Here is a 9,507-nt window from a genome sequence, read left to right as displayed (position 1 = left end):
GGCAGACAGAGCAGATGTCTCCGGTGGTCCTCCTGGAGCTGATAGAGGGAATGTCCTGTAAGGAGAGCAACATGGGATGAAGACACAGACGCAGGTCTTCAACAACTGGGCTTTCTGTTCATTCCAGTCGCCTTTGACTTTGCATACATATAACATATAGTAATTGATCAGTGTTTTTTCAACATTTTAAACTTTAAACGGTGTCTGTAGCTGAAAGTATGAGGAAGTAGAAGGATTGGAAAAGTTTCTCCATAGACATCCCATTCAAAAAAAAAGTTGATAAATATTTGAACGATTTCTGTAGGTTAAAAAAATGTGGAAGGAGATAAGAACCAAAATACGTACGGAAGAAATAAAGGAATAAAGATTCGAAGAACAATACTGACAACAACAACAATAATTTATAGAGCAATTAAAATATTAAGATTACATTATGGCTGTTTTGTTTTGAAACAGCTGCCAAATCAGCTCTCAAGAGATTGGATGTTCAAGCAAAGGCTCTGTGAATTTATTTTGCCTCCATACTCCACATGGAAAAAGGCAATCAAGATTGTCTATGCAGTATGATTGAGTTAAGATTGTTTTATTAAACAATGTAAGTACTAGACGTCCTGTTTCACACTCCATACCCGGTGGTGGCGGTAATGCGCCAATTCATTGTTTGCCAACCTCCAATAAACCTCAAAAAAGAAGAAGAAGAAGAAGAAGAAGAAGAAGAAGAAGAAGAAGAAGAAGAAGAAGAAGAAGAGCGTCCGCGACTGCGCACTGGCCGTTACGTATCGAGTCCCATTTCAAATACGGCTTGTACCGCGAACGCGGCATAGAGGACCAGTCGGGTGACGGAGAACACAACTCTGCGTGAGTGATTACAATAAGCCCTGTTTTGTAGGTTCATGACTTTGTATAGACGCAGACAGTCTGCTGGTGTCTCAGTCTGAAGGTATTTCCGTGTGTTCCTGATATGCCCGATATAATAATGCTAACGGACAGCTAGCGTCAACGCTAAACATGAGCCACATAAACACAGGAGTGGTGTCTAGCGTTGAGTGACGTTAGACGCTAAAGTTCACTTTCATGACTATCCTGAAGTTGGCTTAACGATTCACTTTTTTAAGGAGAACTTAAATGAAAGAGCAACCGATGAAACCTTTATTATATTTGTAATTTCACTGCTTTATTCTCCTCCAGACTAGCGTTACACGTACATGTCTCAATGATAAACACACTAACTAACATACACTAACATGATACTAACTAACATACACTAACAAGATACTAACTAACATGCACTAACATGATACTAACTAACACACACTAACAAGATACTAATTAACATACACTAACAAGATACTAACTAACACACTAACATGATACTAACTAACATACACTAACAAGATACTAACTAACATACACTAACATGATACTAACTAATACACTAACAAGATACTAACTAACACACACTAACAAGATACTAACTAACACACACTAACATGATACTAACTAACATACACTAACACACACTAACATGATACTAACTAACATACACTAACAAGATACTAACTAACATACACTAACATGATACTAACTAACACACACTAACAAGATACTAACTAACATACACTAACATGATACTAACTAACACACACTAACAAGATACTAACTAACATACACTAACACACACTAACATGATACTAACTAACATACACTAACACACACTAACATGATACTAACTAACATACACTAACAAGATACTAACTAACATGCACTAACATGATACTAACTAACACACACTAACAAGATACTAATTAACATACACTAACAAGATACTAACTAACACACTAACATGATACTAACTAACATACACTAACAAGATACTAACTAACATACACTAACATGATACTAACTAATACACTAACAAGATACTAACTAACACACACTAACAAGATACTAACTAACACACACTAACATGATACTAACTAACATACACTAACACACACTAACATGATACTAACTAACATACACTAACAAGATACTAACTAACATACACTAACATGATACTAACTAACACACACTAACAAGATACTAACTAACATACACTAACAAGATACTAACTAACATACACTAACATGATACTAACTAACACACACTAACAAGATACTAACTAACATACACTAACACACACTAACATGATACTAACTAACATACACTAACACACACTAACATGATACTAACTAACATACACTAACAAGATACTAACTAACATACACTAACAAGATACTAACTAACACACACTAACAAGATACTTACTAACATACACTAACACACACTAACATGATACTAACTAACATACACTAACAAGATACTAACTAACATACACTAACATGATACTAACTAACACACACTAACAAGATACTAACTAACATACACTAACATGATACTAACTAACACACACTAACAAGATACTTACTAACATACACTAACAAGATACTAACTAACATACACTAACATGATACTAACTAACACACACTAACATGATACTAACTAACACACACTAACAAGATACTAACTAACATACACTAACACACACTAACATGATACTAACTAACATACACTAACATGATACTAACTAACATACACTAACAAGATACTAACTAACACACACTAACAAGATACTAACTAACATACACTAACATGATACTAACTAACACACTAACAAGATACTAACTAACATACACTAACATTATACTAACTAACATACACTAACACACACTAACATGATACTAACTAACATACACTATCAAGATACTAACTAACACACACTAACAAGATACTAACTAACATACACTAACACACACAAACATGATACTAACTAACATACACTAACAATATACTAACTAACACACACTAACAAGATACTAACTAACATACACTAACATGATACTAACACACACTAACAAGATACTAACTAACATACACTAACACACACTAACAAGATACTAACTAACACACACTAACATGATACTAACTAACATACACTGACACACACTAACATGATACTAACTAACATACACTAACAAGATACTAACTAACATGATACTAACTAACACACACTAACATGATACTAACTAACATACACTAACAAGATACTAACTAACATACACTAACATGATACTAACTAACATACACTAACAAGATACTAACTAACACACACTAACAAGATACTAACTAACATACACTAACACACACTAACATGATACTAACTAACAAGATACTAACTAACACACACTAACACACACTAACATGATACTAACTAACACACTAACAAGATACTAACTAACATACACTAACACACACTAACATGATACTAACTAACACACACTAACATGATACTAACTAACATACACTAACATGATACTAACTAACACACACTAACATGATACTAACTAACACACACTAACACACACTAACATGATACTAACTAACACACACTAACATGATACTAACTAACACACACTAACATGATACTAACTAACACACACTAACATGATACTAACTAACATACACTAACATGATACTAACTAACATTATACTAACTAACACACTAACATGATACTAACTAACACACTAACATGATACTAACTAACACACACTGACATAATACTAACTAACACACACTAACAAGATACTTACTAACATACACTAACACACACTAACATGATACTAACTAACATACACTAACAAGATACTAACTAACATACACTAACATGATACTAACTAACACACACTAACATGATACTAACTAACACACACTAACAAGATACTAACTAACATACACTAACACACACTAACATGATACTAACTAACATACACTAACATGATACTAACTAACACACACTAACAAGATACTAACTAACATACACTAACATGATACTAACTAACATACACTAACAAGATACTAACTAACACACACTAACAAGATACTAACTAACATACACTAACATGATACTAACTAACACACTAACAAGATACTAACTAACATACACTAACATTATACTAACTAACATACACTAACACACACTAACATGATACTAACTAACATACACTAACATGATACTAACTAACATACACTAACAATATACTAACTAACATACACTAACACACACTAACATGATACTAACTAACATACACTAACAAGATACTAACTAACACACACTAACAAGATACTAACTAACATACACTAACACACACAAACATGATACTAACTAACATACACTAACAAGATACTAACTAACACACACTAACAAGATACTAACTAACATACACTAACATGATACTAACACACACTAACAAGATACTAACTAACATACACTAACACACACTAACATGATACTAACTAACATACACTGACACACACTAACATGATACTAACTAACATACACTAACAAGATACTAACTAACATGATACTAACTAACACACACTAACATGATACTAACTAACATACACTAACAAGATACTAACTAACATACACTAACATGATACTAACTAACATACACTAACAAGATACTAACTAACACACACTAACAAGATACTAACTAACATACACTAACACACACTAACATGATACTAACTAACAAGATACTAACTAACACACACTAACACACACTAACATGATACTAACTAACACACTAACAAGATACTAACTAACATACACTAACACACACTAACATGATACTAACTAACACACACTAACATGATACTAACTAACATACACTAACATGATACTAACTAACACACACTAACATGATACTAACTAACACACACTAACACACACTAACATGATACTAACTAACACACACTAACATGATACTAACTAACACACACTAACATGATACTAACTAACACACACTAACATGATACTAACTAACATACACTAACATGATACTAACTAACATTATACTAACTAACACACTAACATGATACTAACTAACACACTAACATGATACTAACTAACACACACTGACATAATACTAACTAACACACACTAACATGATACTAACTAACATGATACTTGGAGATCTGGACTGTGTTAACCAGAGACTAGTTTTCAGAACGATTTCTTTTACCATCGTTTCTTGTAATTGTTCAGTTTGATATGAATCGATTAACCCGAGGTACCAATGTTAAAGTTGTTGTCTGTTTTATCTCTGAAGTTGACCAGCTAACTTGTTAATGTGCCTCGTTTAATGAGTTGAATGTGTCTCCTCGTCAGCACCATGAGTGAGCTGGAGGACGTCAGCCACCACATTCATGACAGGATCTCCTCCTTACACCGTATGCTGGATCTGTCAGTGGTCGGTATGTCACAGTGGTTCTATACGAGACCGGACCCGTAACGTTCTTCTGTTTTATTATTATCATTATTATTATTATTATGCACAGCTCAAGCGGTGTGCCATTAATATGTGTAATTGTGTTTGTTTCTCTCTCTCCACATTTAGAATTGCCTCAAAGAAAGAAACTTGGACAAGAATTTGTGGCTCTCGAGAAGCTTCTGGAGGAGTTTGAAAGATGTGTTGGTGGACAGAAGGAGCGACTGAAGCAGCTGAAGGTAAACTGGAGGCCTGTCGTCGCTTCAGGCAGCTGCTCTGCAGACACTCATCCAGACGTGCAGCAGGCAGAATACGCTCCTTTCAATTCAAACTTGACCAGTGCTGGATTGTTGAGGCCAATAATGATATTTAACCAAATATTGGTCAGCATTCAGTTTTTGGGGATTTGTAACACAACATGCGTTTTGGATAAGTCTCATATAAATTGTGGTTATTAAAGAACAGGACATTTCTGCTCTCTGGTGGACAAAATCTGTAACATTCTAAAGATTCTTTTTTAAATTCAGGATTAATATAACGGCTAATTTAACACAAATAAATCTAAAAAGAACCTGTCTGATTGATATGTCAATATTTTATTCAATCAGCTTCTCTTAAAAGCATAATCTGACGAGATCATTTCTCAGATGTCTGATCAAAAACGATGCCGACCTCAAATTCAAAGGTTGGTTGTGACTCATTGATTCATTTATTCACTGTGTTTCAGAGCAGCAGGAGAGGAGTACTGATTACAACGTGAAATGGTTTTCAAGCACTGCAATAAACCTAGAATGCAGTGAAGATGGTCACTGGCATCAGTATCTTTGCATCAGTATTTGAAACGATTGTAACAACAGTTCTAATCCTTCTCTCAGTCGAACAGTAAACCGAAGATATAAAACAGAATAACGTTAGATGAAGTGCAGTCCTAACTGGAGACACCGTTTCTGAATAACCTCGACCATTCCTCATGATGTTTGATTGTGTTTCAGGAACTAGAGGAGACATTCCAGAAGGATTTGGAGGACGTCCAGCACATTAAGGAGAACATCCCTGCACACATGCCCAGAAAGAAAGGCCCAGCAAAGTGAGGATGCACATACAGTATATGATGCTTTATGATTTTCAATCACTGGACACCAACCATTGTTCTAATACAGCTCCCAAATGTGTGTACTTGCAGCAAGTAGCTCAGTCAACAAGTACAGACTGCATCCTTTGTATCTAGTTGATTCATTTAATGCGATTTAAAACAAACTTGAATTAATCAAGCGTGCACTCTAGCTTATATATTACAGAAATTGCATCAGCAAGCGTTACAGGTCAGGCTAACACACACACACACACACACACACACACACACACACACACACACACACACAGAGAGACAGAAAGCAAAAGAAATAATATTAACAAAATATTTTATTGTGCAATAAGTGAAACGCAGAGAACAAGCAGCCTTCGTAGCTCCTTCCCAGATTTGATCCTCACTTCTCTGGGGGTTGTTTTTGAGTATTCAACAGAACAATACCGTGCTAATGGACCACGGGTTTAGCTCTGCCTTGTGTTTGACGTTTCTCTCGTCTCTCAGCGGAGGTGAGCCGGTACTGACCCAGAACGAAGCCGCAGATGTTCAGCCGGCCCGGTCCGAAAATGTCAAAAAGACCAACAAGAGCGTCGTCCGAGAGATTGAGGTCATCACCGTGCCAGAGTATGAGAGCGTCCCACCGTAAGTGCCACCGCTCACTCATGTGCACCACGATGAGATGTGGTTGATGTCGTCCGTGATGTCAGCGAAGGATGGCACTGAAAGCTCTTCTGGGTCATTTTATACAGAGTAGTACTGCAGATTAAAATATATATATATATATATATATATATATATATATATCGTGTCCCCCCCCCTCAGGTACATGAAAGGACGCGTGTCGTATCATCAACTCAATGCAGCCGTGCAGAGCATCAATGCGGCTGTGACGGCCAAGTACAAGATCCTCCGTCAGTCGGCGAAAACGCTCAACAATCAATCGCGCAAACTGCACCGGCGCTTCAAGGACCAGGAGACGAAGGACACCAAAGGTACACTGAGAGCACAGCTGTTTTCAGACGGCATCGGTGTGTCTGGAGAACCTTAGGATGAGTCTGATCACCGCTCTGAGCAAAGTTCTATCCTCAATAAGCTGCGACACTTTCATCTGATCCCATACATCAAGACGCTAAGTCCGAGCGGTGTCCTGTCCAAATGTCTTTCAGGTCAGTACTTCGTGGTGGAGGAGGACATTCGCGAATTCACCCAGATGAAGGCGGACAAGCGGTTTCAAGGGATCTTGAACATGCTGCGACACTGCCAGCGCCTTCGAGAGCTTCGAGGGGGGGGCGTCACCCGCTACATGTTGCTATGAAGGAGACGGACTAGTCTTTGATCACAGTTTGTAATATATTACACATTGAGACACTAATGAGGTTTGTATTTGACAGATATTTGGCCTCATTGCTTCACCAGTTGCATAAATCTATATCTGTGGAACTGTCATTTGATTGTGCACATTTCAAAGTGCATCCATGGATATGCTTTCATTTTCCACCTGTGTGCTCGTTTAGCAGATAGTTCTGTTCACACAGTACATGTTTATGTTGTTGTGGTGTAAAGGGTTATATGTGAAATAGATTGTTCTCTATTTTGTGTTAACAGCATTTTGTATTTTTAAACTAAAAAGATGAATGGTAATAAATGCTTTTAAAATGTCTCTCACGTTTTTATATTGTTTACTAAAGATGACAATATGTAAAAAATGATTTTCTATTTAAAGTTATGACATGCTGTAGAGGTGCTGCCTGTGTTTCTAGGTCAACATTTATATGTTATTGTTTCTGGTTCTACAGATCATAGGCTGGTTTTAATAATCTATTTTATTTCGTATTATTTTTAACGGGCCGCGTTGGTTTCGAGTAAGATGAAAGTGTCATTGCTGCTTTCTTACTCGTTCATCGTATTCATGAATATGAACTCCACAGCTGATGGTGTTGAACTCTGATCCAAGCATCCACCTTGAGCTTCAGGTCATCCTGCTACTATAGAGGGCAATGCAGGTAATTTTTTGTCCAATAACACAAAGATTCATTTTCCTGCATGAGCACGATATGCACATCGTTTCTCCAGAAGGATTCCTTACATTCATAGAATTGTGACCCAAGACCTACTGCGCAAAGACATTTTATAAATGTTATATTAAATATAGCCATGTCGGCGCTCTCTAGTGGACAAACTATTGGCATCACTCAAAAAAACTGTTCTTATTTGACTTTATTACAACGCTCTTCAATTGTTTTGAGCTTCTGTTTAGGTTGCTCCTAGAATACAAATGGTCATGTTTGCATTGGAAATGTGTCTATTTTGTATATATATATATATATATTATGTATCTGGAAGTTCCACCCTTGGTGAGTCTGTATTGTGGTAAAACCTCCGGCATGAAGAGAAAAGACTCACACCAACTGCTAAAAAGACTGAAACGAGCACAAGTCTGAAAAGATCCAAGAACATTAGTGAGTCACACAAAACCCCTTTGAGTCCAGAATGAAACGGCACAGGAGTAAACCCCCGAGTCACCAGATTTAGTCATCTCCTGTATATTTGGGAACATCTCATCTTCTGCAGAAGAGAACCTGAGAGAGCTTGAGCACTTTCATAAAGAATGGGAACATGTCGTCTAGAGGCCAGTCCACAAAGACCCGAGGCTGTAACTGGTGCTCAAGGTGCATCTACTAAATGACGGGGTGAATGCACTTCTTCACTTCGTAGTAAATTACAATATAGTATGTCATAACAAATGTAATAATATAAAACGTTAGTGTAGTGTGTCATAAACAATATCACACTATATTATGTTATGAACATGTCATGGCGAATGCACTAGTATGCCATAAAGTGCTGTAAAAATGTCATTGTATGGTATGCAATAAAAAAAATGGCATTCAAATTTACAATAATGATATTCTGTCATCACACATGTCATGGTACAAGAAGTCATACAAAGTCATATGCTCTGACCATGAAGGGCTAGACCAACACATATGTGTTCCTATTGTGTTGAATAAATATCTGAGCTTTTTAATGGTGATATAACTACACATACA

At 36.3% G+C, this 9,507-nt stretch overlaps 1 protein-coding gene across 1 annotated transcript; it reads left to right on the top strand.

Annotated features, from left to right (window-relative positions):
* The first annotated feature begins 774 nt into the window (after positions 1 to 774).
* ska1 (spindle and kinetochore associated complex subunit 1) lies at positions 775 to 8,117 on the top strand. The gene is made up of 7 exons (XM_068723233.1): positions 775 to 858; positions 5,271 to 5,356; positions 5,500 to 5,609; positions 6,363 to 6,457; positions 6,962 to 7,099; positions 7,280 to 7,449; positions 7,624 to 8,117. Exons 2-7 carry the CDS (start codon positions 5,275 to 5,277, stop codon positions 7,770 to 7,772), a joined length of 744 nt encoding a protein of 247 aa, XP_068579334.1. The 5' UTR covers positions 775 to 858; positions 5,271 to 5,274; the 3' UTR covers positions 7,773 to 8,117.
* The last annotated feature ends 1,390 nt before the right edge of the window (positions 8,118 to 9,507 follow it).

Source organism: Cebidichthys violaceus, unplaced genomic scaffold (genome assembly GCF_023349555.1).
Source record: "Cebidichthys violaceus isolate CVI_PGR_0920_01 unplaced genomic scaffold, fCebVio1.0.p SCAF_3, whole genome shotgun sequence".
Classification (NCBI taxonomy): Eukaryota; Metazoa; Chordata; class Actinopteri; order Perciformes; family Stichaeidae; genus Cebidichthys; species Cebidichthys violaceus.
This window is presented reverse-complemented; position numbering and strand designations above follow the sequence as displayed.

What these genes read in the sequence shown, in the direction of transcription:
- ska1 (XM_068723233.1), top strand. Translation starts at nt 5,275, where the DNA reads ATGAGTGAGCTGGAGGACGTCAGCCACCACATTCATGACAGGATCTCC. An exon ending in AGAAAGAAAGGCCCAGCAAA is followed by an intron (nt 6,458 to 6,961) that starts GTGAGGATGCAC and finishes CTCGTCTCTCAG; the next exon opens with CGGAGGTGAGCCGGTACTGA. An exon ending in GGAGACGAAGGACACCAAAG is followed by an intron (nt 7,450 to 7,623) that starts GTACACTGAGAG and finishes AATGTCTTTCAG; the next exon opens with GTCAGTACTTCGTGGTGGAG.